This window comes from Melopsittacus undulatus, chromosome 4, assembly GCF_012275295.1.
Source record: "Melopsittacus undulatus isolate bMelUnd1 chromosome 4, bMelUnd1.mat.Z, whole genome shotgun sequence".
Taxonomy (NCBI): Eukaryota; Metazoa; Chordata; class Aves; order Psittaciformes; family Psittaculidae; genus Melopsittacus; species Melopsittacus undulatus.
Genome location: NC_047530.1, coordinates 8,056,803 through 8,084,679, shown reverse-complemented (window position 1 = coordinate 8,084,679; position 27,877 = coordinate 8,056,803). Strand labels below are relative to the sequence as shown.

The window sequence follows — 27,877 nt, the reverse complement described above, 5'->3', positions numbered from 1 at the left end:
TTCTTTTAAAGAGAATCTCCAACAAGAATTAGTTTCGAATGACCAGATCAACAACTTAAGTTACAACAGTACAATGGACATGGCTCCATTGACACACATACACATACACACACACACAGGGGCTCTTTCACTTGCAGCACAGGACTCCCAGATTCTGGTGACTTAGCTATTAACTGCACTTGCTGGATCTTAGACACATGGTGTTTAAGTTGCATTTCATCTGAATTAAACTATGCTCTTCAGTTACTCATGTAGAAACAAATTGAACCCTCTTCAATTACTTCCAGCAGGGGAAACAAGCATCATGGATAGAGCATTTACTACATTGTTAGTTTCTAGGTAATGCATCTGTCAGTCAAGAAACACTGGACTTCGTACCTGGATGGCGGAACATTACTGGGTGCACACTGGTTTGGGCACCTGTAGCTCGAATCTGTTGCAGGGGGACAAGCTGAACTATCTGCCCATTAGGATGTCTGAAGAGGTTCATACCACCAGGGTTCCTGACAGGCTGAAGGATAATCCTCTGCCTCGGGGCAAACTGCATGCTGTTTAGCGGTCGAAAAGCAGGAGATGTCTGATGCACTGGAATCAGCAGCAATCGAGGTCCTACACGCTTCTCTGTTCCAGGACACATCTGAGAAGTCTTGTTTATAGCTTGTGCAGTAGCATCTTCCGAAACATTTAAAGTTACATAAAAAAGTCAGAGAACAGCCTATAAATCAGGCATTATCCTCAGTGAAAACAAGCACAAGTGTTTTAGAAACAATGGTATCTCTTTAAATTTGCTTGAATTCATTTTTTTCCCTCTTTCATTCGCAGAACACACATACAACCAGTAAGGCCAGAAAAATCTTTTCATGCAGTTCCACTGACATTTTCTCAACTATGACTCACAAGACTTCCATGTTAACAAGAGCAATTCCATACTTGCTTCTTGGACTGCCAGCCATGCAATTCTAGCAGTCATAATTGTGCTATACTTTTCTATGGGCTAACAAATGATGTGAAACTTCCAGCTCATTTCATAGCAGCCACTGACCAGATGAGAGCATTTTTTTTTCCTCCTCTACTGGTTCAGGAATAACACAAGCAACTTAGAGAGATTACATTTCTTACCCAGTTTTGGAAAGAAGGGTGAGGCAAGTGAATCTATAACTGAATTAGGCTCTATAGTTGCAGACTGTATTGCAGATACAAAGGAGGCGGAATAAAAACCTGAAGTGTTTGCAGTAATAGCCCAAAGCACCTAAGTCTTACCTTTTTTTGGAGTCAGTGAAGGACTCGAACTAACTCCTGACAGTATAATCGGAACAGAGCCAGCAGAGCGAGTTGGTGTGGTCACCACAGATGCAGCTGTCACAGCTGTTGTTAGTACAACTGTAGCAGTGGAGGTTGTGACAACAGGACAAGTAACCGCTGGTGTTGTTTCTACAGTTTTAGGGAGTGATGTGGTTGCTGCTGGTACAACAGCCTCCGTTGCTTTTCCTATGTTCACAGTGGCAGTTGGTGTGGTGGATGAGGGAGTAGTAGAGACGTCATTTCCAGATGTTGCAGGAACAGCTGTGACTGTAATTGCAGGAGAGCAGGCAGGTTCATTAGCTCTTGTTTGGCCAGGAGTGGTCACAGAAGATGCTGCTGCACTGATACTTTCCACAATAACTGGAGAAGTGGTGGTGACTGTAGTGGTCCCAGGAGAGACTGTGCATTGAGCTGCAGATAGCCCTGAGGAAACCACAGGAGTGACAGCCATCATTGGTGTAGGCTTGACACTGAACTTCTGTGGCCCTGACACGGGCTGGCACGTGCTCACTCCAGAAACCTTCTGCTGCAGAACTCCGGCTTTGTTCATCACAAACTGTGCAAACACACCACCAGGTGAGGGTCGGGCAGCTGCAAATAAAAACTTGCAGGTCAAAATTGTGATAGATTTCCTCTTTGCCTTTCATGAGGTGCTACAACTGTAACTTCAGCATGCAAGTGAGCCTCCGTTTCCTTTGTACCTTGTAATTAAATTGAAAGCTTTATGGCAGTCCTGAACATGCCTCACATATTAGAATTAAGTCTGCTTTATTCCACACTTTTATAGCTTTTTGTTGCATTCTTCCTGGCCACACAAAGAATTGGGTCTTGAGGGGCTGTTATTTATCATGAAACAAACCTAATTACAGTACAGGAAAACAAACACCTAAAGAACACAAAGTAATGGGCCCAAAACTATTTTCTAAGCCTCAAATTCTTCCTGTAACAGCTTGTGTGATCTTCCTCTTCTCACTGCTTCTTGGTTTTCATTCCCCTTCTACTATATCCACATCTTACACAGCCATGGTGTAAAGGGTGAGAGAGAGAGATAGTCTGCCATGTCCCCTTCTGACTGCAGCAACATTCATGCAGCTGAGGACTGGATGGGACAAATATGATCAGTGGGAAACAATGACCATTGGGAAGATCCTTTCCCTAATCCCTTGCTCTCCAAGAGATTAGAATACTGCAACTACACAACTCCAGATGCCTACAGGTGAGTACAACAGCAGAGATTATGGAACAAGCCCAACTTAAATACCACAGTTATTGATGCATATAGCATTTTTAACCAAGAATATGTCAGAACATTTAAATCACAGATGCAACAGTCACTTCACCCATCAATGAAACGTAGCCAGCTCTTCAACAGTATGGCATAATCACACAGAACAAGAAGTTTTATTACGGGACAAGAGAAACAACACACCCATTTACATGGCAATGAAAATTTAGGCAGGAAGGAACAAAACATCAGCAACTAGAGTTTTGCCAGGACACAGGTAACATCCTCTTCTCTTGCAAAGCTTCTTCAGATCTTAAATAACTTTGGGAATATGTGGATGGGCACTAGATATGTTACTGTATGTTTTCTGAAACTTGTGAAAAATGTAACAATTAAAGGCAACTTCCTCTCTTGCCATGCTGGGGTAACCACTTCAGTACCAATTCACATTCAAGTACCATATGCTTCTTCTGATACTCAAAGTGCTGATTAAATCCAACCCTGTTTAGCTTGTGAAATCCAAGGAGCTTACATGCTGGTGTGGTTATTGGCTGCACACCTGTTGCTTCACTAATCCAGGTTTGGACCATCCTGTCTTTCACTGCTGCTTCACACATCTTGTGGTCGTAAGAATCCCAATTATTATAAGATCAACATCATCAGAAAAACTAACAGTGAAGAACCAGAGATTAGAGTAATCCTTTAATCATTTAAACTGATGTTTGATGAAAAACAATTAAAAATCATAGTAAGGAAACTCAGAACAAAAGTCCAAGCTTAACATTCAGTGTGTCTCCATCCACTACTTCCTTATCTCTTGAAAAATGCTCTAGAAGCATTAATAAAATAACTAATAGTCAACATCTGTAATCTCATTCTGAAGCCACAATAAAACTTTCTGCTTTAAAGAGGTTATTTATTGCAGAGACAGTTTAGGTAGGCAATGCAGCCAAAGGCAGCACGCACTGATGCACAGACATCAACAGCAATGCTGGATACACTCACTTTTTACTACAGCTTCACGCAATTTAAAACACAGTAAGAAGTTCCAACCTACCTATCTGTCTCTGTGCTGGGACATGAGTTTTCAGAGTCGTCACAGTGGGGGTTGAAGTAGTGCTGGTGGAAGATGTAGTTTTAGGAGTTGATGTTGTGGGCACCTGGACTGATGGTGTCCCAGAAGCAGCTGCTTTAGCAGTGGAATCTACCTTGGAGATCACAGTACTGAGGGCTGAGATACCAAGTACTGTGTGTCGCAGCCTGCCTGTGATATAAGCTGCTAGCCGACTGGCAGGATGCAATGCCCCCATCTGTCCCAAAAGCAGTTTGGCCTGAGGAAACCTTTTATCATTAACCTGAAAAAAGTGGAAAAGGGAAATTTTGTGAAAAGAATGCTAATTCACCACCTCTGGAGAGGTGTTTCATTCCATGGGACTTCTAAGTGTCTTTAAAAAAGCACTGCAGTTCAGAATGGGAATTCCTAATTTCCTTATTGCTGGGGAGAACTTCAAACAACTCTGTTGTATCTTTATAAAACAGATTTTCAGATGCTACTCAGACTCCCACACAGAACTCCAAAGGAGGATGTGATATCACTGAAATTAGATGGAATGAAGCTAGACTTAAGTTTTCCTGTCCCTCACTTACACTATGGTCCTGAATAAATATGGGTTGCCAAATTCCAGGACAATATCAGATAAAATTTTTCATTACACAAGAAAGAATACTTATGTCAGATACATTGGGACAAAACTCTAAAACAGCTTGTAAAAGCCTTACTACCTTTCTTCTTATCTGTACTGTCATTTGATACTGTCATTAAGGTGTGTGAGTTGACAAACTTCACACTCAAAGTTGCAGTCATAACTGATTGCACGGGAGAGCAGAAAACAGAGCACCTTTCTTAACATGAGGTTTTATGCCTAGTGGTCAACAGGATGCTTTGGCAGTATTGCACTTTACTTTCAGGTTGTCTGATAATACCTTCTAGAAGCCAAATGTATTTAAACACAGGACTAAACAAAGTCTTGACTCTTTTCACTGACTGACTTTTAATAAATCTCCCCTACATTTTCCTCTCTCCATTAGCTTCTCTAAGGGTGCCATATCTGCAAAGTGCCATGAAAATAAACATTACTCTGATTTCCCGGTTTATGTGCCTTCCCTGGAAGTGGTATTACTATAACCACAAATACCTTTGACTGCAAAAGATCTTCATCCTAGGCCTACAGTTCCTACTGCTGATTCATAATACCAAGCTGGCAGCATGAAGCTGCAGGGAAAGGACTCGCTGAACTTAGTATTATGAATTCTCTTGATGAACAACATCTATTCTGCAAACACAAGGCAGACTATTAGTGAATGCTAACAGTACGCTGCAGCAAAACAGAGTTTAATGCTTACAATTTCATTTTAAAGTTTTGTCCCAGTGTACACTTCCTCAGAAAAGATGCTTTCTGTGCTCCCTACCCACCATTTGTTTAGGTTATAGTCTGTCAAAATGCATCTGCAGGGAGTTTTCCAAAACACCAAAAAGATCCTGAGAGAGATCCTGTAACTGGGCCACCAAGACCCAAATGACCAAAAGGACAAGATAAACCATCAGATTTCAGACTTTCAATCAGATTTCCTGTTATTGAGTCAATCCTGAAAGGGACAAGTTTATGGAGAGGCAGGAATACCGCCAAATACTAAGAATCCTTGCCTGGACAGGCAAGACTAGGTAGACAAATCAAAGAGTGTTCTCCCCTTCAAGAAGCTGTGGGATACTGGATGAAACTGAATCTAATCTCCACAGTAAAGGCAGAGGGACCCACCTGAATAAAGCCCAAGGAGCTCATATTATCTTTGTAACTGCGGACGATCATCTTTCCTGCAGGAGAAATCCCTGCATAAAAAGGCAAGCCTTTTACCCCATGCAAGCTCTCCTCCCGTTTGTTCAGTGGGTCTCCCTCAAAGACCTTTAAGTTTTCTGGGTTTTTGCATGATGGCTCTCCACTACCAGGGGTCTTCAAGACAGATATCTCAGGTTTCCCATCCTTCTCCTGGCAGGATGACACTGAAATCTTCATTCTGGAGTAGACAGGAGGGTAGTTCTCATCCTTGGCCTTGGGTTCCGAAGCCCATTCAATAGTGAAGCTACCCACTCTGAGGCACTTTGGCACCTTACTCTTGATTTGCTGTGACAAGATGGTCAAGATCTTATTGTGATCTTCATCCAAATTGCAGTCAGAGATAATCTTGATAAGTTTGGCTGGTCCACCTGGAGTGGTGTGATGAACATAGGAGGTGGAGGAAGAGTCCCCCTCGCTACGGGAAGAACACCAGCTTTTCTCTGAGAAAGAATTGAAATAGGTTTCTGCAATACTGTGGCATTTCAATCACCTGGATATTCAAACAGTTTTATTCTGCCCACACCTCCACCCTTGTCTCAGCTGCAGGGCAACAAGTAAAAGACCTGTTCAAAACACCACTTCCCCCTGCAGAGCTTCACCAGCAATCAAAAACTCACTTCAAAAACTAATGTAACTATTTCTCAGTTCATTCCCTGCAGCCATTGCATCACAAGCTAAACAAAGCTGGGTTGTTTCAGTACATGGATGAAAGACCTCCAAGCAACACCAACATGCAGTAGAAAGCATTGCTGGTTATTTGAGATATGGCACTTTGGAGTCAGAAAAGGACCAGTGTCTTAGAACGGCATGAGGGGCAAACATGCTGCTAGCAGAAGTGGCTTTTCCAGAAGATGTATAAAGAGAAGCATGACCTTTTGTTGTCAGAGATCCAACGTCACCTTTTGAAAAACTGCAAGGATGTTGAGCCCTGTGTCCTGGCCATTTTAATTTCACCTACCAATTCACAAGCATTTTCAACTAGTTGTATTATTTTTCCATTCCCATCCTTTAAATGTAGAGTGTGCTGTTGTAGACATTAAGCAATGATAAAATTCAGCTCCAAAAGGCACCTATATTTCATTAATGGATGACACAATGCCTGTAGTGTATCTCATTTTAAATTTCATAACATGAGTTGGGACGCTTCAGAACACAGATGTCTAGCCCACTACTTTATAAACTAAAACCTCAAGCTTGGTGTATATATAATGTAACAAAACCTCAACCTTTCAACTTGAACTAGAATTCAACAGCAAAATACAAGTGCTTCCTTGTCCCATATGGTTCTAATGATCCCATCCTCCCAGCACCACTTGCACATTTATTGTTCAGTAATGACGAATAATAAGGAGGGGAAAAAAAAGAAACCGAGACAAACCAAAGCCAGTGACCTCCATTCCTTCCCAAATATCTAATTATCACTCATGAAGACAAGTCTGCTGTGCAATACTGTTTTTTACTGCTGAAGAAGCTACTGTAATACTGGTCATATTAACCTTAAAAGTAACAGTGAGAACTGGATATTTAGACTGCTGTATCTCCCACATCACACACACAACTGCTTAAGAGAACAGGCAACTGTAATCACATCATGAGGTTTTTATTGACAACAGTAACAACTCCCCCAGAAAATGGACTTTTTATCAATATCTGAAACTTCCTTATAAAAAATAAAGCCATTACCAAAACCCCACAAAAATGCGGAACTACCAAAAGGCCGAATTATACTCAAGACTTGGGTCTTACCTCCTGATTTATTAGTGTCTTTGTCTGCCTCAGAGGTTGCTTTCTCAGGAGGCTGAGGGTCTGGTTCAGGCTCTTGCTAGAGGAAAGAAATGCAAGGAAAAGAAAATCATCCTCTGGACGTCTCTTCCACATCACAAAATAAACTAGTCCATCATACTGCCACCCCGAATCAGAAAACATGCCAATGTTGACAATACTAGAAGTTTATCTTAAACGAGCTCTTTTCTCAATCAGCATTTAGGTCCTACATGATAATGCACTTGGCAACCAGGAATTTCCACAGACAAGACAATTTCTATCACAGTGAGAGGGCAAAAGTTTATCAGCACTGCTAGGGGATAGGCTCCACAGCCCTATCACCATCAAAGGTATGCCGTATCACATAGAAATTTTTGGGATAAATATTACTTCAACATTTTAAATATTTCTGCCTGTTCTATGATACATGCTATTTACAGTCTGACTTCTTACTTTCACTGTAGGACTCTGGGAATCACTTTTGACTTTTTCTGGCTTTTTCTCGTCTTTCTTGCGTTCATACACTCGGACCCTTGCACAGGTCATCATGCTTTCAAAGTATAAGTAGATAGGATCCTTGTCCTCCTCTCGAATCTACAAAGAAAGGAAATAAATTAAAACAGAAAGAAACCTCTCTGTTCTAAATGCACGTTAGAGTCACAAAACAGTTTTGCTTCCTAGCAACACATCAGCATTAATGCTTTAATAGTAACTGTCAAAACAAAAGACTGGCATTTAAAGCTAAACCTGCCCTCTTAGTATCACATAGCCCAGTATGTATCTTGCTTCTAAATTACATTCTGGGGATGAGAGGAATGCAACAGAACACCATCTCCAAAACCCAAACCTGTTCAGGTATTATTTTAATTGGGGAAACAAGTCCCAACTGTCATGCATTGTTTGACTTTATCTGCTAGCAAGTTTAGGCTCTATTGCTGCTGCTTTTGTTATATACTTAAGGTGAGGGAAGAGGCAAAGGCATATTCTTCCAACATTGGCTGTGAAACCTCAAAAAAGGACAAAAAAAAAGACTCCAGAGCTACACTGATCACTGTGTCTGTATCCTCTCCTCTGCCAAATAATTCATTACTTGGCTGCATAATCATAGAATCATAGAATAGTTAGGATTGGAAAGGACCTCAAGATCATCTAGTTCCAACCCCCCTGCCATGGGCAGGGACACCTCACACTAAACCGTATCACCCAAGGCTTCATCCAACCTGGTCTTGAACACTGCCAGGGAAGGAGCATTCACAACCTCCCTGGACAACCCATTCCAGTACCTCACCATATATGTAGCCTAATAACTTACACAAACATTACAGGAACAGCAATCATTTTGCCACCAATAGCATATATTATAGCATTTTTTAAATGAGGCCATTAGTGAATCATGAGCAGCTTTCACCATCTGCGTATTGCTACAGTAATTCTCAACAGATGACAGACACAGTTAAAGATTTATATACAGTTAATTCATCCTAGCTTATAAACACACCTATGTGCAGTTAGTCTCAGGCTTTCATCTCACATTTCTTCTAAAACAGCCTAGTACAGAAGCTCTTGACAGTGTTTGGTTTAGTTTTCAATACAAAGGAAAACAAACACATCTTTTTCTCTCTTACCACTGGATTGGGCTTAGGAGTATAGACTCTGCCCGTTTTCATTCCACTGGAAGACTTATGCTTACTAGAAGGCAAGACTTCTTGGGTGGGTGGTACCACAGGTTTAACTGGTTCAATAACAGATGGTGTTGGGATGTAAATTGGCTCTGGATCTACTTCACCTTCTACTTTCACCCACAATGGGCAATTCCTAATAGGCTGTTCTGGCTCAGAGTCACAAATAGCTGAAAAAAAAAGAGAAAAACCAAGAAAAAAAACCCAACTTACTCATAAATAAAACAATTAGCAACCATGCAACTATACACAGCAACTGCATATACAACTCGAGGCACTTGGTGAAAGAGGAAGAAAACAGCACTGTGACAGTGAAGATTACCAACAGTGACAGCAGTAATTATCTCACATCCTTATTCTTTGAAGATACTGGATTACAACAAACAACTTAGTGCCTAAAATGCTGATCAGGTAAGAGCGAGCTAAAATAAAAGGAAAAGGTGTTATTTCCTGCTAGTTAGCTATATGAAAGCAGATGTTGCAGATATCTCTTGGAATTCAGTCATAATTTCTGGATTTAGAAATGGCATCACTACTACAGACAGGTGGTTTTTGCAGAGCTGTAAATAACCACTGTTGCCCGGCAATACTCACTGTATTCCACCCTTTTTCTCTTCTTCCTCTCTTTCTGTTTCAGCTCATCTCCTCCATCACCCTCTTCTTCCCCATCTTCATCCTCCTGCTGGTCTTCTTGTGTTCCATAGAATGTAACACTTCCACGCGTAGCCTTTTTCATTGTTCTCTTATGTTTTGATCCTCCCTTCACCAGCATCACTTTTCTCTTCAAGCACGTACAACCAAACATGCAGTCTGGCCTGCGGCAGTGGGTCGGCTGACGTTTCTCCATTGCCAGACTGGCACATATGCAACCCAGTCGACAGAAATCATTATTGCAAGGAGGTGCTCGTCGTCTGATTATCTTGTGGATAGGTTTGTTTTTGAGAGAAGCCTAAGAAAAGATGTAAAGAAGCAGACGCTTCAAATTTTAGGAAGATTAAATCAAGCATATACAAAATTACTATTGCAACTTAATTTAGAATAACTCCTCCAACTACATGGTTTAAATTGGAAAATTTGTCATCTATACTGTAACAAACAGAACAGAGGAGGGTTGGTACCTGAAGTCATCTGAGAGGCAGTTTGAGACAGCTAAACTATCGTGGTAATAAGTAAGATGTAAAGAAAGCAGAAGAAGCTATCATGTGAAAACCAAATTAGGAGACCAGGATGTTTTTGCAGTTAGTTCAACATACAAATAGTAAGGAAATGCAGTTATGAACAGCAGCTGTATTAACCAGAATTTTTGATGGTGAAAATCTGAGATGCTCAAATTATTAATGGTTTGTACCAATATGCTACTATTGTAATTACATTTCCACATACTACTAAGTCAGCACTTCTCAACATTCACTGTGAAGACTACACCACAAAGGAACATCATGCTTTGTCGTGCTCCTTAGCAGCTTTGGTCCTATTCTCTGCATCTATACACACCATCAGTAAGCGGACAGACCTGGAAATCAGCAGTACAGAAAGGAAAGAAGCTATTACAGATCTACCTGAGCTGTAAGCAGGGTGGCCAAAGAGATGTCTGCTCGTTCTTCTGTAATATAGGTCCGTGGTTTGCCATCCCAGAGAGCAGAGTCTTCCAAGTCCATTAACTTCACCTGAGATTTAGACAAACCTGGTGGACGAGCTGCTTGTTGTTGTTGCGGTGCTTGGCGCAAACTAATTTGTTTTGGAAGTGTGGTTTCATCCACAGGTGACATCAGGAAACCACTTGCTTGGTTAGTCACATTGATATTTGAGGCAAACTTAGCAGCCTTTTCCCCAAATACTGAAATGTTCTGTTTCTGCTTTGCAGTAAAAGGTGAAGGCAGTATAGGCTTGTAAGATGTTCTTACTTTGTTTGTAGATGCCTGTCTGTTTTGAGACTTTGTCTTCCTAGAGGTAGATGATGGAGGAACAGGCTTGAACGTGTAAGATGTTGATGGAATTGTGGTGGATTGCTTCTTTAAGACACTGTCGAGTGTTCGCACATAGCTAGTGCTCTTAGTGGGAAGTTGATACACCACAGGAGAAGCAGGAGCGCTAGAAGAAAATCCCATACTCGTTTCCATCAATTTCCCTTCATTTTCCAGATACTCATCCAGCTTGTCACTACAGAATGCTGAGCGATTCTTCAAGGAAGCTTCTGAACTGCCACCTAAATAAATAAAGAGCAATATAGCTCCTAAGAGAACATACTGACAAATCTTGTAAAATTCAACATTATAGAAGAGGTAAATAATTCTCTTAACAAAATATTTCCTCTTCTTTTAGAGAAGTACAACACAGGCATGCCAAACATAATCCATTCTGAAACACAACCAGCTGTCTGAACCAGGAAGTAGGGCTTCAGTATGCACAGCAGTTACCATAGAATGGTTTGGATTGGAAGGGACCTTAAAGCTGATCCAGTTCCAACTCCCTGCCATGGGCAGGGACACCTTCCACAAGACCAGGCTGATCCAAGCTCCATCCAGCCTGGCCTTGAACACTGCCAGGGATGGGGCAGCCACAGCTTCTCTGGGCAACCCATGCCAGTGTCGCACTACCTTCACAGTAAAGAACTGTTTTCTAATACCTAATCTAAATCTCCCCTGTTTCAGTTTAAAGCCATTCCCCCTTGTCCCATCACTTCATGCCTTTGTAAAAAGTCCCTCTCCAGATTTCATGTAGGATTCCTTTAGGTACTGGAAGGTCGCTATAAGGTCTCAGCTGAGCAATCCCAACTCAGCCCCTCTTCACAGAAGAGGTGCTTCAGTTGTCTGATCATCTTCATGGCCTCCTCTGGACTCACTCCAATAGGTCCACATTCCTCTTGTCTTGGGAGCCCCAGAGCCAAACACAGGACTGCAGGGGGGCCTCACAAAAGTGGAGTAGGGGGGAAAAATCACCTGCCTCAACACTGCTGGTTTGTGTTGAGCTTCTCATGAACCAGCTCCTCCCCGGCCCCCAAGTCCTTCTCCTCAGGGCTGCTCTCAATCCATTCTTTGCTCAGTCTCTATTTGTGCTTCAGAAGACAAACACCCTAATAATGAGTGTGTGTGTGTGTCCCATAGCTTTTATTGCTGAGCAGACATCACACGGTATGGAATATCCCTTTGGTTGCTTTGGGTTAGCTGTCCTGGCCATATCCCCTCCCATGATCTTGCCCATCCTCAGCCTGCTAGTGAGGGGAGAACACTGGAAAGACAGCCCTAATGCTGTGCCAGCACTGGTCAGCAGCAGCCAAAACACTGGTGTGTTACCAACACCTTTCTAGCTGCCATGGAGAACATCAAGTCCCATCCCAGCCAGACTCAACACAGTATTTGTTCACAAAACCAGTAAGTCCTCAACAGGCAGTGCTTCTGTGCAGCTTACTTTGTTCTGAATACCCAGCCTACCCAGTACACCACATCTGAAATACCCAACACAACACTGAATGGAAGTGCAGAAAGTACATTATGAATATTTAACCTAAATATAAAGCAAAAATTGGGATATTGCTGAATATCCATTGCTCCCTGAAGTAGAGCAAAGTGATCAATTGTGTAAGGAATACCCACTCTAAATGGAATTAGAAACCACCTATAAATGAAAACTACTCTAGTTCATTAGGGTCTCTGGGGCAACAGACTTCTGGGATTATCATACTTCCAAGTAAACTCAAAACTGAGAAACAAACCCAATACTCTTAGTTATGATCTTCACTCAAGCCTTCTGTGTAAAATAGAACACAGGCATTTTTATCTTCCTCAGAGGAAGTTTCTCTCTTCCCTTGTAAATCTCCACTCTGACCATGGAAGCAGTACAAAAAATTCAACAGTTTTGATATAAACCCCTCATGCTTCTATTTAAGACGCAATCACCAAATTGACCTCTTTTTTACCTTCATTTCTAGAAGCACCATGAAGCTTCCCTCGCCAGCCTTTGATTTTTGTGAAATCATTTGTTTTTCCTGTCCTCGAAACAAAAGGAAATCCAGTATCTGGGAAAGAAGAAAGGTAGCCTGAGTTTATGAACCAAGCTTGATTGTACCAATATCCTAGCAAACTCTCTCAGTTCTCTTCAGGGACTGATGAAGAGTGGTAAATCAAAAGGCTGAATGAACAAACTTTAACAGAATACTTAACAAAACCAAGCTTCCTGCAGAGCACCTGCTATCCTATACAAAAGATGTCTTCTCCTGTGGATTCAGTTTTATTCTCCTTAGCAATGGTGCAAGCAGTTGATTCCAAAACTCAAATGGGTGAATCAGCCATTCAGAAGGTTAAAATGGAACAGGAAGGTTTGGAACTGACACTACCGCCTCTCTCAACAAGGAAAATAATTTGAGTCTCTCCCTTAAATGAGCCATTGACTTTCGTAAAACCCGTAGAAACTTTATTTAATGTTTGCTGTTCTGTCAGATTCAGATGAGTATCAATTAGGGGTAAAGACAGGGAATAAACACAAAAGGCGAACAACATCATCTCTGCCAAGTTAGCCATCAGCTACGGAAACTAAGCTAGAACATAAAAATACTAAAAGGGACCTGTGTGGCTGTTCTACATATTGCCAGGCTAGAAACAACTGCATCTGACACTGAGCTGGTTGAGGTCTTCTGAATTGAACCTGCCTCCTCTGCACTGAAAAAAAGCTGAGATACATCTGCCTCCTTACCAGCTCCTAAAAGCATCAGAATAAGGAAGAAACAGAATATTAAAGTAGGAGAAAAAGGTAAGTAGAAGGATAAGCACCCCTATATCTTGTCCAACCAGTTTATTACTAAAAACAATATTGACCAACAGTATTAGAATAGTAGTCACAGTACAATGAGACTGGATATAGAGTAAGTTTAAAAAGCACAACTGGTCAGCACTTCTGTAATAAATAATGATGATGAAGTTGTAGGTTAGCTCCCAAGTGCTGCCTCAAGCTTTTCTCCTGGAAAGTTCTCTCAGGGCTCTCTGTAAGACAGCTTTTTGTTTGCTTTGCATGTGAGCAACAGAGAGATGCAGACTGCTTAAACTTCTTCTGAGCAATCTGAGAGTAGTTGATGTGTATATTCACACTCAGAAAATTCAGCTCAAGTAGACAAAACATACCAGTACAGAATGAACTAGACTGATACCATTACTGGATCACAACCACCAGAAAAAGGGAAGGCTGAAGACAACCTGGCCAGAATTACTCAGGATTCCTTGGCCAGGAACCATATGATGATTTAAGGAGGTTTCCCATTTTACTCTATTAATACTGCTCCAATTGCTTTCAGATACCACATTGAACTAAATGGCCACTCCCTCCTTCTGATTGTCGATGATAAAAAAGTAATGCTTGAGATTTTAACAAATTCTTATTCGACCCACCTGGAGAATTGGGATTGGTTCCTGGGTAGCTCCACACAGAGTAATTTGAGTAGGAAAGAGGAAGCTGCACACCCAAGTATTTCAAGTCAATGCTTACTGTTGGGTCCACAGAATTCAGCTTCAGTCCCACTAGAAGAGGCAAGTATCAGTCAATGTCACAATGTACCAAGACACTGGGAGAAACAAAGTCAACATACTTACTAAAAGGGAAACCATTAAGTTATACACAGGTTTTTCTAGCATTCACCCACCATTTTAAGAGACCTGAAAAACAGCATTAGCAACTGTAACTGCTACTTATGCTGGATTTGCAGCAAGTATGAGTTTTTTAAAGAATATTTTAACGAACATTTTAAAGAGTATTTTTGGGAATGGGAAAATCAAGGAAAAATTTAATTCCTTTTCATAGTTTTCTTGATTACTATAGAAGTTTCCACAGAAATTTCTTAACCAAAGTGCCAGTGTTGTGACAGTTCTCATGATGGACATCTCTGTTTGTTCCTTTTCGGAAGCGAGCACTACTTAACATCCTTAAAGGCCAGAGTCACTGCCTGAACCCAACTCTGCCGATTATTGGTATTGAGATTATTGCATATTGAGACATAAATCACCAATCCTGCCAGCAGTACTTACGCATCCCCTTCTCTATGGAAAGCTATTCCTGCAAAAGAACATACACCGCATGCACCAGTTTCAACCACTAATGAGACAAGAGCAAACCACTTTTTAGATCTGAAATGTGTGTGTTTGGAAACTCTGATATAAATAAAGCTGTATTCAGACAGCACTCTCAGGACTAGCTCATCAAACCCAGATACCAGCAGGTTATTTGTCTTCCAAGCTTGGCACTTTGCAATAAAACTTCTTTTTTGTCTTTTGAAGCAAGAGGGAAAAGTGCCCATAAAGAAATTAACCAATAGGTGTTTGTTGGTGTCACCGCTCATGTTTAACTGCCTATAGCATCTTCCTTCATCAACTCCCCAAAAATACTCAAACAGAAACACTTTACTTGATCACAAATGCTATCTTTTTCCGTGGCAAAACAAATACAGATACAGAAATGCTGAGGGGAAAAAAGCCAGGAACTTCGTACCTCTTCTGGAAAATATTGCTATGCTGAGTACAAGAAATGAGTGTTATCAATCAAATTCAGCTTGCAGTCTGGAGCTGAGAACGTTTATTTTGGTTGTTAGCTATAGAAGCCTACTGCTAAGTGCTCCTGCTGCCAACAAGTCTGAAATTCATCTATTAAATATGCGAGTTTTGAAATTGAAAATGTATGACAAGGCTCAGGTCACATAAAGCAATATTTGCGCATACAGCAGAAATCTTGTGTTGGTGGTACACATTCGTGTTCCCAAGTGGCAACACAGTGACCTGATTACTGGCAGCCTGAAAACAATCGACATGGAACAAATCTCCAAGATGGGTGTTTAAACAGATCCTGTTATCAAAGACAGTCTAGTGAGATGTAATTTTCAAATCTACACAGGCAAAATGAGCAGCAAGCCAAGTCAATCTAGCATCTTGTATAAAAACATGTCAACTGCTAAATGTCAAGATGTCATCCATTTCTTTTCAAACTCTATTTAAAATGGGAAGAGTACAGTTTGTTTTTCTTGACACTCCCTTTGAATCATTCGATCATCTCCAAAACCAAGCCTTGCTTTGTTTAATACTCAAACCAAAATAAGAACATCACCCATACACAGTATTTATTCTTTCAGTTTCACATCATGAAATAAAAAACACTGAGACAAAAAAATAAGAGGCTGTAACACGAAACGAATGCAGACAGCCTAAAGAGAACAACAAGTAAGACCAAGTACTACGTCAGTGGAGACATCACCATATATGACAGGTGAATTCACTTCTATTAATTTCTAACATTCTAGAGTATTGCTATATTTCACTTGCTGTAATCAAATAGTAGCAAATGAAGAACCTCAAGATCTTTCTCCTCTCCATCAGATGCAGGTGCCAAATCTGAAATACGATGTGTGACAACAGTGCCTTTGAATATAAGGGATTCAAATTAGTTCAGATAGAAGTGACATCCCATAGCACTGCAGCACTTCAGTAGGAGCCTTCCTTCTAACATGCTCAAGTTGAATTCCCTTCTTTCTGAAGCACTTTCTTCCTGCAGTCCTGGTTCCTCCAAGATCTGGATACCCCTAATCACCATTTCCTTAATGTCACAAATCAACAGCAACTGTGAGGTTCAGGTACAGCTCCAACACATCTCCAAAATGATACTTGCGCTTCTCAACTACACTGTCCAAAACCAGAGTTAACATCAGTCAGAATTGCTATGTCCATTTCCCATACTGCTGTGAGGACCAGAAAGCCAGAAAGCTTCTACAGAATGGCTGAAAGCACATTTAGAAACATGCACTTCACATCTTTCAGACAGAAGGGAGCCATATCCCTTTGCCTGTTCTGTAGTAGATAACAAGGTGGTTTTATTAGTCATTATCTGTCGCCAAGAAACTTTGGAGAACAAGTATAAGAATCAAGAAGGCTAATAAGGGTGCACCAAGCTCCAGGATGCTACATAGAATTAGTATGTCTGGAGAAAGATACAGCCCTTAAGTGTGGCCTTGAGGTACTCTCCAGCCACCTTCTTATGTGTTACTGATGATATCTCCATTACCATCATTATGTCTTTAGCTTTTTGCAAGCTGAAGGTAAACTGAATAAAGAGTCCAGTTCACATGCAGCAGCTGAAGTGTAACAACAGAAGTATATATAATGTAATTCACAGCCTAATCTAATTACATCTGCATCTTATCTGTAATAATACTCTTGCTGCAAATAGTTTTCACATAACTTCACTCTAAGACAGGTGAGGGTGATTCTCTTCATTGCTGAATTATGATTTCACCATTAAGCAGGATCAGCAGATTACCATCCAACACTGGAAATGACAGTCACAAGTGTTCAAGAAAGTCAAAATTCTTCAGACCTCTTCCTTAGCCTGATGCTTTTCTTCTCCATTTTGTACTATCTGTGAAGTCCTAAACACCCCTCAGAAGGTACCACACACGCTTCACCACCACGTATTTAGAAGCTGGAGGAAAACTACGTGGGTTTTACATCTTCCCTGTTGCAGGATTCTCTCATGAGTGAAACAGCCCTTGCTGGTGTAGTGGTTGCCAATAAACCATCATTTTTATTACTTTTCTTGGGTAACAATATTATCAAGGAGGCCCACAATATAAACCAAAAAAGCCTTAACATGACTACAACATTTGCTTGGTGCTGTATCTAGCACTGTCAGCAGCCGACCAGAAAGGAGATTTTACCACCGTTTTTGGAAACATGGTGCTAATGCAATGTATGACAACACATGCAGACCTGTGAGGGCAGGTTGGCCAGAGGGGTCATTAGAAAACAGGGCTGCCTATTGCCAGAATCATGGGAGAGAAAAACTGCATTTACACATCCACTGAGGTACAACCTGGCTGGTGATGGGTTAGCTGGTTTCACTGCTGCCACATCTAGGACAGAGCTCCAAGAGTTCTCTAATACCTTTCTTATGACTGTTTTGCAAAGGTGGAAGACAGGAATGTCAGCTCAAGACTAGCAAGACACAAAGGCATTCTTTTAAATAGCGTCAAAAGATGACAGGCTAGTTCTTATCATACCACATGTATAAACCATTCTGGATTCAGGATAATCAAGGCCTCTTCTCAGTAGAAATTCTGCGAGGACCCAAAATAACTAGTATCAGAGCAAAGATCTTTGGAGTCTCAATTGGTTATTTGGAATCTCAATCCCTACAGTTAGATGCTTGAAAAATTCAGGCCCAGGACCACAAGAGCATGAGGTGCAACACTGCCATTCAGATCAATTCCTTCATTATCTGCCCAAAGCCTATATTAATGCCACTGGTCTCAGGACTACTATTGCTGAAGTCTTTCAATATCATCAGTAGAGAGAAGACTGAGTTCTGCTGTGTTGATCTGACCTTCTTCTATCTAACCTCAGGATAATACTGTATATAAATACAAGATCACATGCTTGCTTGGACCCTTTATGTGACTAGTGAACTGGATCACAGAATCATAGAATAGTTAGGGCGGGAAAAGACCTCAGCATCATCTAGTTCTAACCTGCCTGCCATGGGCAGGGACACCTCACACTAAACCATGTCACCCAAGGCTTCACCCAACCCGGCCTTGAACACTGCCAAGGATGGAGCATTCACAACTTCCTTGGGCAACCCATTCTAGTGCCTCACCACCCTCACAGTAAAGAACTTCTTCCTTTTATCCAACCCAAACTTCCCCCGTTTAAGTCTGAACCCCTTGTCCTATCACTACAGTCCCCAACAAAGATCTACAGTGATTCACAGAAATACAGATTTAAACATAGCAAATGCAGTCTTAGTTAAGTGTTTCTGGATCTCCAGCACCTCTACTACTAGGAAATGGCTATTTTCTATGGTTGAGTAAAACCAACTCCATCCGCTCTCTACAAGGATTAGCTCACTACAGAACAGGCAGTCTGAAGGCTTGGCATCTTCTGCAAGAGGCATATAACGACATGCAGCGTCTTCCTCTGCTGATGGAGATTCAGGAGTCATTTTCTGCCTCTGTCACCTCTTCTAGTTTGCAACATGAATGTGTGAAAACAAGAACATCTTTACTGGCTGGCAAAAACTACTTTTAAAGCCTCTACATAAAACAAAATGGGTCAGACACCACAGATTTTCTCTCACTGCCACAAATGGCAAGAGGGATACTTCACAAACTTCCTTTCTTACTCTCACATTTATACATACAGATCTCTACACTTCCCCGTGTTTGAAACCAAATCCAGATCCCAGCTGTATTGAACATAAACAGTATCACATCCAGTAGGAAAATACCAATTCAGCACGATTAAGTATACTATACAAGGAGGTGCAACAATATGTAGACTGCTCACTTACCTTCCTGAAGGCTAGGATGTATTACTTGCTTATGCCTCAATGTCTTCAGTTCTTCCATCAATTCCTTTTCTAGTACCTGTATTCTTGCTTGACTATCTACTCAAAAGTTCAAAAAGAAAGAATATACAAAAAAAAATTTACTGTGCCAATAATTGACTAAAAATATTAATTTTCCAGTGTGTTTTTACAAATTCCCTTCTTGCACAGAATAGCCACTTACAAAAAACCCACAAAAATGTACCTGGATCATTTTTCGTCAACAAGGGAGCCTGAAGATTCCGTGACTCTTCTCCTCCTCCAGCTTTATCAACAGTGTGAATGTCAAGAGCTTCCTACATACATGAAGAGCCTTGAGTAAGTACAAGATACTTAAACACTGACTTAGATACAAACTAAGCCACATCAAATCACCAACATAATCAAAACATGAGATTGCTTAACAAACAAGTACGCATTCATTCTCCTATACAGAACTCCAGATCCCACTATTTCTCCCCAAGATGCTAAGTTAGAAAATGTTGTGATTAATATAGGGAGAGGATAAGAACAGATTTGGAAAGATGCCCTAAATCTCAAAACTCAGTTTAAAATAAAATATACCTTCAGCTGGAAGTACAAAGGGCTTAAAAATGAGACATTCTAAAAGGTTTTGTATCTTACTCAAAACAGCTAGGTTTTACCTTTGATGCAAAGGACACAAAGAGGACTCCATCAACATCTTCAAGGTCTGGCTTAACATCTGGAAGGATATTCCCAGGCCCCAGTGAGGCATTCTTGCTCGTTATTACAGCTTTCCCTATACCTTTAGGTGGTCGACCAGCTTTGGAAATCCTCAGTTTCCGTGGCCTTCCTCTTTTAGTTGTAACTGATGAGAGGGTGTTCTGATTGCTACCAGAGCCTCTCAGGGACATACGGCTCTTCAGTATGCCAGACCTTTTTCTTCCACAGATCTCTTTAGCTGAAAACTGACAACTTACTGAGCCTCTGACATTAAAATTAGGTGATTTAGATAGAGCCCACTGGGCCTCTCTGACTGGAGAGTATTTCTCTGACACTTTATTTCCAGAAGATTGTTTTTTCATAACTAACTCCTCAGTAACAGCATCTGTGCCTGAGCAAGAGCCTTTGTGATTTTCAAAACACACAGGCAAGGGATCCAACACTGCACTAAAAGGGGATTTATCCTTCTTGCAAGAGGAAAGCATGGTCTGTGGCAGCTCAGATATCTTCACTGTGCTCTTTGTGACTGCACAAGGTTCCAAATAGACCACAGGCATCTTCCCACTATCCAACTTTAACATTTTTGCTTTGGCAACACCTGAAGGACTGTTTAATACACGCTTCCTAGACCTGAATTCCCCATCAGTTCCATCTGTTTCATCATGTCTCATAAGGTGTTTTTGTAGGATGGGATCATCATCATCAGTGTTGGAATACTCATCCGTTTCATCTGTGTCTTCTTCCTGCTTCACACTTACTCCTTGTGTGCAAATACCCAACTCGTAGTCATAGTCATCTATTGGTTCCTCTTTAACGACTACATTAAAGTGTCCATTTGGGTCCAACGGGGATGCCACATGGGAACTGCTTTCGTAACTGCTCGCAATGGGACTGGAGTGGGAAGGAGGGGACAAAAACAAAACACAAAATCTTCATCAAATGTCCTCCTTTACCCAAACTCATCCCCCACAGTCCCTGGTTACATACTGCAAAAATAAAAAGCCAAAATGCTCCAAAACATGTGTCTGCTAAATAAACTGTTGTTTACAAGCTTATATTTTTATAAGTGCTCCAAAAAAAGAAGAAATTGCCATCATTAAAACCAGTCCAACTCCTATCTGAAGGCAGCAGCACAATTTCCTTCCCCAGGAATATCAGGGTGACATTTGCACTTCCTCCTATTTGAGACTCAGCATGAATTCATGCTAAGCTATCATGTTTTAAGTGTTCAGAAGTGGCCTTAGTTTGCTGTGTATCTCATATTGAAGCCACTGTGCTTGCAAATAATAAACTGAGTGCTTTATGCTCTTCAGTTTACAGGATTTCACTAAAATTCTAGTTAATTCATCCTGAAGCCACATTCAGACAACTAAGCTCAACTGTTGTTTGAACTTTCACACAATGTTAATATCCTATTGAATTATGCTCCATCTTACATCCAGCACTAACCTAAGCAGAATTTGACATACCATGCATTAGATATTGGAGACTAACAGTGCGGCCAGTTGCACTCCAGTGATAGGCTTCTTTGAGGGACAGATACATCAGTGAAAAGACTGCAGTCAGAGCTTTGTTAAGGGCATCTCAGAAGCTGGCTCTTTATCACAACAGGAAGTAGCTAAGGCATAAGACCAGAAACCTGAATCCACAATGAACCTGTATTGGGTTTGCCTGGCAAGGATTTGGTTGCGGGGCAGGATCTACAGGGGTGGCTTCTGTGACAAGCTGCTAGAAGCTTCCACTATGCCCAACAGAGCCAATTGCCAGCCAGCTCGAAGACAGACCTGCTGCTGGTCAAGGCAGAGCTCATCACCAATGGTGGTAACACCTCTGTGATAATGCATTTAAGAAGCAGAAAAAGGTACCGCACAACAACCATTGCAGACAGAAAGAGTGAGACTGTACTGGAGAAACAGCTCTGCAGACACCAAGGTCAACAAAGTAGGAAAGAAGGTGCTCCAGAGCAGAGATTTCCTTGCAGCCAAGGGAGGATCCTATGACAGAGCAGGGGGATGCCCAAAGGAGGCGGTGACCCCACAGGGAACCCATGTTGGAGCAGTCTATTCCTGAAGGACTGCACCCCATGGGAGGGACCCATCCTGGAACAAGTCTGTTCCTGAAGGACTGCACTCTGTCAAGGGGACCCACACTGGAGCAGTTTGTGAAGAACTGCAGCCCATGGGAAGGACCCACACAGGAGTAGTTTGTGGAAGATTGTCTCCCACAGGAGGGATTCCATGTTGGAGCAGGGGAAGAGTGTGAGGAGTCCTCCCTGAGGAGGAAAGAGTGGCAGAGACAACATGTGATGAACTGACTACAACCCCCATTCCCTAGCACTGCTGGAGGGGAGGAGGTGAAGAATTAGGGAGTGAAGCTAAGCCCAGGAAGGAAGGAGTGGGAGGAGGACTACTGTGATTTGGTTGGTAATAAATTAAACTAATTTCCCCAGGTCAAGTCTATTTGGCTCACAACAGTAACCAGTGAATGAACCCTTCTTGTCCTTGTCTCCCAGGAGCTTTCTCTCTCCCCTGTCCAGCTGCGGAGGAGGAGTGACCAAGCAGCTTTAGTGGGCACAGGGTGTCCAGCCAGGGTCAACCCAGGAGACAACCTCATCAAACAACAGCCAGTACTTATTTACTAAACATATCAGGTAGTATTCCAATACTCCCTTTATAGAAATGTATTTTTAATGAGACATGATGTTTCATTTTAAGGATGCTATTACCCAAATTGTTAATCTTATTTTATTAAAAATAACAATATTTGTTAATGATAATAATAATAATAATTTCAAATATAACAACATAACTGTGATAACAATGTATTACGTACAAAAGGAACAGACGAAGAAAGCTGGGGCTGTTCAGCCTGAAGAAAAGAAGGTTGTGTGGAGAGCTCACAGCAGCCTTCCAGTATCTGAAGGGGCCTACATAGATGCTGGAGAGGGACTCTTCATCAGGGGCTGTAGCGACAGCACAAAGGGTAATGGGTTCAAACTGAAGGAACAGGGGAAGTAAGGTCCTTTCCAACCCTAAATATTCTATGATTCTAGGTTAGATGTCAGGTCAATTGCCTTCTTCTTCCAAAAGGAAGGCAAGGAGGGAAGAAAAGCAAATTCACACTAAACACAAGACAACCAAATTAGAAAAACAAGACTAATGGAGCATTAAGTATTTGTATTGCTGAAGTAGGAAATTTGAAAGACATTGAAGGGACAAAGGGTACATCAGCCTGCTAGACTTAAGAACCAGTGAAATCTCCTTGTGGTTCCCTCCATGGCCCCAACATCTGAGTGTTCCAAGCATAACCATTTGTACAGAAGCATTCACAACTCAAATTAAACATTTCTTTTCTTTACAATACATCTGATGAAACTGAACATACTACCAGGCCACAGGGAAAACAAACAAAAGACCAACCAACCAACCATACTACCTTGTATAAAGAAAATAGCCCTTTATTTCCAAAGTGGGCTCCTAACTCAAGATTAGAATTGTTCTCAGGTATACACAACCTTTTACAATAGTTTCATTCTCAAAAGTGTCAGAAAAACCGAGCTTTGGTGGGCAATACCACACACTAGGAACTCCACTACCTTTAGTGAGCATTATCTGGGAGGCAACAGCTCCCAGCTTCTGACTCTCACCCAAATCTAAACTCAGCAGAACTCACTACCCTGTATGAAAGCGAGACAGTGCCTATCAACTAACAGTAATAGCTTGCCTATGACAAAAAAATAACTGCTCAGTCTTCATTAATATGCAAGTATTAATGTGTCTGGTTTCATAAAGAAAAATGCCACTCACTCAACACTGTCCTTGAAAGGTTGACATGTTTGTGAATGGATCTCAACTGCACAGCATGAAAACATTGTGAACAGATATGAAGGAAAAAGGAGAACTGATGCTCTGAAAGTCCCCAGCACATACAGAGACAGTTCTGTTTCTTGGATGAGATCAATTCTTCTCCTTCCAAGCACAGAATCTGGCTGCCACAGATCACAAAACCATAAATCAAAAAGCTGGGCAATGCTTGAGGAGAGTTCCAGGATGGTGGTAACATTTATTCATCAAATGACAGATGCTTCCAAGCCAAGAACAGAGAAAAGCCCTTTATAACCTCTCCTCGTCTGTGCAGCTTTTAGCGCATTTCAGAGATAAATTGTCTTGGATGTGAAACCAGGGAATGCATCTAACATGCTCTGGACCAGAAGAAATTAAGTCTGCCAACTTGCATCATCTGTTCTTGAGTCCTTAAAACCATGGGGGTTTACTCCCTGGGAATGAAGGGAACCAAAGAACCCCCAAGCTGTGCAATTCAAACAGCTGTCCAAATAATTTGCTTCAATGACCCTCTTCAGGCAAACAGAATTATCAAAATATTAATTTTTTTCAACTGCAGATGACCCCAAAGAAACAAACAAAATATCACTTAGAAGAGAAAATAAACCTTTCAGTAATTATTTTCAGAGTTTTACTGGTTTAATTCCAATATGCAGTTATCTAAACACTTTTCCATGCTGTATTCTTAGGAACTCAGGAAAGCCCATCCTCTCTAGAATCAGTGTACTTTCAGTCTTCAAGGTGGGTTTCTCTTGAATTTACAACAATATGTTTGGAGAATGTAAGAGGTGTAGAGGATGTTCTTCTGCCTAATACAGCAACACTGCAGAACACTGCAAAAGAGAGGTGAGGGTACACTAGATCCCAAAACAACTCTAGTACTCTTAAGAATTATTACAACTATACTTAATGAAGTCTTGAAGAATGGAGGACTTTGAAGTTTTTCAGTTACACAAAAGCCAAGGAGATGCTTTCTGTAAGGAGAAAAGCCATTGAGCAGCCCCCTTTAAAACACACTGAAGTAGTATAGTAATACAGCCTTTGAAACAAATTGGATAATTATATCTTTTTTCCGCCAAGAACTGACCTCTAATTACACCATTAACATCATCCTGATATCCTGCAGGTGAATAACTGCTTGGTGTACTGATCTACATAAGGCTGCTTTTGTCACTAAATCTTTGGCAGATTAAGCCTGGTATTTACAAACAGAATGAAGAAATATGGCAGGAGAGAAACCTCTTTAAAAAAATCACTTCTTCATGTTCAGGTTCAAAGTATTTCTAAGCATCTCTTGACACAGATTCACTATTTACTAGATTGGCTCTATTTTATTGCTTAGATTTTGGAAGCCAAGTGAAAGTAGAGTAAAATAATAGGTTCTGCCAAGCTTGTTTTACCTACACAAACACAGCTAGCAGGTTCCATGCGACAGGTAGACTCCCAATATACACTTAGATTGCTTTACTACTGTTTCTGTGATATGAACAGAATGGTTCAAAAAACCAATACTGTATAAGTACACAGACCTAAAATCACCACAGAGCAAATTATGGTGTGAAGAGTGTAACAGTTATTCTAAAGTACTTCCCTAAGGTGCAGATTCTCTTACCTCAGAGCAAACATGAGGCAACTGACTACCAACAGGCAGGCTACCTCATGCTGCTTTGTGGAATAAATTCCCACAAGCAGTTATTGACAAAACAGTGGTGTGCTGCCAGTTAGAACTGCCCTGTAGAAATCCCTACACACACCCAACCTAAATATCCATACACGCCACACATCCCCTACCATTCTCTAATGAGAGACAAAGATACCAGGGCAGCATGTTGCTGTAGTAAACAATCCTAAAAAGAACAACGTTTTCATAGAATCACAGAATAGTTAGGGTTGGAAAGGACCTTAAGGATCATCCAGTTCCAACCCCCTGCCATGGAGAGAGACACCTTTGTCTAGATCAGGTTGCTCCAAGCCCCGTCCAACCTGGCCTTGAACACTGCCAGGGATGGGGCAGCCACAGCTTCTCTGGACAACCTGTGCCAGTGCCTCACCACACTCACAGTAAAAAGTTCCAATGACTACAATGGGCTGTTTGCAACTGTGAAAAATTAGTCTTCTAAAATGTTAAGAGGGTTAAGAGAAATCCCTCAACGCTGCTCTACAAAGGGAGATAGAGCAACATAGAAAAAAAATACCAAACTTTTATTCTCCTCAGACACATTACAAAGTCCACACTGACAGAAGACTTCAAGCTAAGAAAAGCTTTTAATACTAAGTGTTCTGCCATTTCAGGTCAGGCAACCCTTGAAATTCTGGATACTGATCATCCTGTTATTAGTGTCTCACCAAATATCCCACCCAACCAGTACTTGTGCTAAAGAAAAAGAATGTTAACCCACCTTTCAGAGACCTCTTGTTTTAGCTTTGGCATCTCACCCGAAGACAGGTCAGTGTCCAGGAAACCCAGGAAGTCCCTTTCTGCATTAAAGGAATCTTTGTCCATGTCAGTGTCTGATGAGTTTTGACCAATGAATGAAGCATCTAAACTTCTCTGATGCAAATCTAATGCATCAGAAGGACGACCATGAATGCCAGCAGCACTAAAAATATCACCTCCTTCCAAGTCCAGGTTACTGTTTTGTTTCATATCACGCTGAGGTCGACTATTCAACCCATCATCTCTGAATCCTTTAGCAAAAGGATTGTAATCTATTTTCAGCTGGGTAATCTGGATGTTCTGGTAGGCTGTAACTGCAAAGAACTCTGTCTGTGGAAAGGTAAATGTATGGACATCTGGGCCATTGAGCTGAATGACTTCTGTGGCTTTGTCTGCAGGCACCAAGTGAAGTCGTGGCAGATAGCGGTGCATAGAATGCAAGATTATATGACCCTCCTGGTCCAGGGTATTGTTGGTAAGTTTGAGTTTGTAGAATGATACTGGCTGGTGCATCCAGTAGTGGCCAGTGGAAGGGGATTCTGGATGAATAAAAACTCTTCCAAGAACATGGGGTTCTGCCTTCCCACTGGGCTCCCACCAACGGCCATTCCATTTGTATCTGTGATTGTCCACAGGGGATATGTCCATGACTAGGATGTACTTCTGGCTGACATCCAGACCTGTAATCCAGTATCGGCAGTATGGGAACATGCGCCTCCCCTGCTTCGTCAGGATCATCTCTGTGTTCCGATGGTAGAATTCATTCCACATGGTGTTGTTATCTAGGGTGACAGTAATGCCCCCTGAGATGCAGTCAGCTGGGAGACAGGTCTTGACTTTGGGTTTTACTGGAGCTGATACACTGCTGGCAAGAGCACAAGCATCACGATTTGCTACTAGGATTCCTTGGTCAGCTTTACCATTTCCCTGCTGTTGTTTCAGGATGACAAAAAAAGCAGGCGCTGCACCAGACACAGTCCCACTGTCCTGGCTACCCAGGACAAGCTGCTGTTTCTCCATGATGAGTACTCTTACAAGCTCTCAAATCGAATGCAAATTCTACACAGTTCTGATAGCCTTCTATGGGTGTTCACCATTCTGGAAAAGAAAGGAAAACACAGTGAAAAGTTATTCCAATGCAGTCTGAGTAATTAAGTCTCATGAGAAATCCTTTGTCCAACACTTCTCCACATTAAAAACTTAAAAGTTAACAAGTACTATAGAGTGCAATTAGGAAGAGGCAACAAATCCAGGCTGCATGTGTGTATATAAAGTAGGCCTTATAGACATGAGAGCTATGACACCTTTAAACTGCATTTCCTTAGAATGCTTTGCCACAAGAGGACTCCTTACTTTGCTTGATATTTCGAAGTGCTTTGTTCCGATATTGGCCCAACTCTTCAGATCATTTTCTTAACAGCATTTGGCAAAAGGCGCAGAAGTTTTCAGAAGGACAAATGGCACATCCCTGACAGAAAGGCAGATGTCACTTGCTCTGGCCAGAAAGGAAGAGCTCCCAGACATCCAAAACTTCTTGCAAATGAAAAAGGAGAAAGAAAGGGAAAATAAAATGTTAAATAAAAAACACATTTTCCCCAAATATCTTTACTAAAGAAGACTAAGTTTGTGGGGTTGGGATTTCTTTGTTTCCCCCCACCTCAGTCCCAGGAACTTCTAAATATCTGTATAAGGCAGAAACA

The 27,877-nt window shown here is 41.4% G+C and overlaps 1 protein-coding gene across 1 annotated transcript in view; it reads right to left on the bottom strand.

Moving 5' to 3' along the window:
- The window catches only part of MGA (MAX dimerization protein MGA), a 48,472-nt gene extending 20,849 nt beyond the window's left edge, over positions 1–27,623 (bottom strand). Inside the window, exons 1-16 of the mRNA XM_031044513.2 lie at positions 27,531–27,623; positions 26,140–27,275; positions 19,859–20,789; positions 19,420–19,510; positions 19,179–19,274; positions 14,243–14,371; positions 12,781–12,879; positions 10,424–11,070; positions 9,459–9,813; positions 8,811–9,034; positions 7,639–7,779; positions 7,168–7,243; positions 5,344–5,861; positions 3,585–3,882; positions 1,261–1,893; positions 379–672 (exon numbers count right to left, since the gene is read on the bottom strand). Of these exons, the coding sequence (XP_030900373.2) occupies positions 379–672; positions 1,261–1,893; positions 3,585–3,882; positions 5,344–5,861; positions 7,168–7,243; positions 7,639–7,779; positions 8,811–9,034; positions 9,459–9,813; positions 10,424–11,070; positions 12,781–12,879; positions 14,243–14,371; positions 19,179–19,274; positions 19,420–19,510; positions 19,859–20,789; positions 26,140–27,197 (5,590 nt within the window). The 5' untranslated portion in view covers positions 27,198–27,275; positions 27,531–27,623. The remainder of the gene's footprint in view (positions 1–378; positions 673–1,260; positions 1,894–3,584; positions 3,883–5,343; positions 5,862–7,167; positions 7,244–7,638; positions 7,780–8,810; positions 9,035–9,458; positions 9,814–10,423; positions 11,071–12,780; positions 12,880–14,242; positions 14,372–19,178; positions 19,275–19,419; positions 19,511–19,858; positions 20,790–26,139; positions 27,276–27,530) is intronic.
- Positions 27,624–27,877: the final 254 nt, after the last annotated feature.